The following is a 1193-nucleotide window of genomic DNA, read 5'->3' on the forward strand; positions in this document are numbered from 1 at the left end:
AGGCAGGAGAATGGCGTGAACCTGGGAGGCGGAGCTTGCAGTGAGCCAAGACTGTGCCACGTCACTCCAGCCTGGGCGACAGAGCGAGACTCTGTGTAAAAAAAAAAAAAAAAAGAAAGAAAAAAAAAAAAAAAAAAAGAAAGTCAGTGTTTCTAAAATATAATGAAGACTTTCCAGAGAATCGTGTTATAATGTTTGAGTTACTGTAGTAGACAGAATAATGACCCCCAGAGATGTTGATGTCCCACTCTCTGGAATTTATAAATATTCTATCTTACATGGCAAAGAGACTTTTGTAGATGGGATTAAGGCTACAGATTCTGATATGAGAGGTTAGCCTGGATTACCTGAGTGGGCTCCATCAAATCGCATGAATCCTTCCCATGTCATACACCCTCTAGTTCAAAAGCAAGTCTGTAACACCAAAAAGAAGCCAGCCCAAGTAGACCACCCAACCCCATCCCTGAGGATTACTCACTTAATGAATTCCTCTTTACACTGCTGCAGCATCTCACATGTCTGCTGGATCTCTTCCTCACTCAAAAGCACCAACATCCCAATAGTGAGATGAAGCTTCTTGGGATTCTGGAAAATGCTGCTGTCAACCCCATGATCCTGTTATCAAAGGAAGAAAAACAAGAAACTCTGCCCTTACAAAGGCAAATGGCAAGAATAAAATTGAGTCCCCAGAAATAAACCCACACACCTACAGCCAAGTGATTTTCCACAAGGTGGCAAGACCATTCAATAGAGACAATCTCCTCAATAAATGATGCTGGAACAATAGAATACCCACATGCAAAAGAATAAAGATAGACTACAACCTCCTACCATATAAAACAATTAACACAAAATAGATCATGACCTGGAATTCGGCAATGGATTCTCAGATATGACACCAAAAACATGGACGACAAAAGAAAAAAATAAACTGGACTTCATCAAATTAAAAAACTTTTGTGCATCAAGGACACTATCAGGAAAGTGAAAAGAAGCCTACAGAATGGCAGAAATATTTGCAAGTAATTTACTTGATAAGGGTCTAGTATCCAGAATATACAAAGAACTCTTCCAATTCAACAACGAAAATACCATCTAATATTTTTATTTTTTTATTTATATTTATTTATTTGTTTATTTTTGAGACAGAGTCTTGCTCTGTTGCCCAGGCTGGAGGGCAGTGGCGCAATCTT

At 38.9% G+C, this 1193-nt stretch overlaps 1 protein-coding gene across 1 annotated transcript in view; it reads right to left on the minus strand.

Moving 5' to 3' along the window:
* Nucleotides 1-1193, minus strand: part of ASCC1 (activating signal cointegrator 1 complex subunit 1) — a 120937-nt gene that overhangs the window by 62110 nt on the left and 57634 nt on the right. The window contains exon 6 of the mRNA XM_011927760.1: nt 479-615. Coding sequence (XP_011783150.1) covers nt 479-615 — 137 coding nt within the window. The remainder of the gene's footprint in view (nt 1-478; nt 616-1193) is intronic.

The sequence above is a fragment of the Colobus angolensis genome, unplaced genomic scaffold (genome assembly GCF_000951035.1).
Source record: "Colobus angolensis palliatus isolate OR3802 unplaced genomic scaffold, Cang.pa_1.0 Scaffold12, whole genome shotgun sequence".
In the NCBI taxonomy this organism is placed as follows: Eukaryota; Metazoa; Chordata; class Mammalia; order Primates; family Cercopithecidae; genus Colobus; species Colobus angolensis.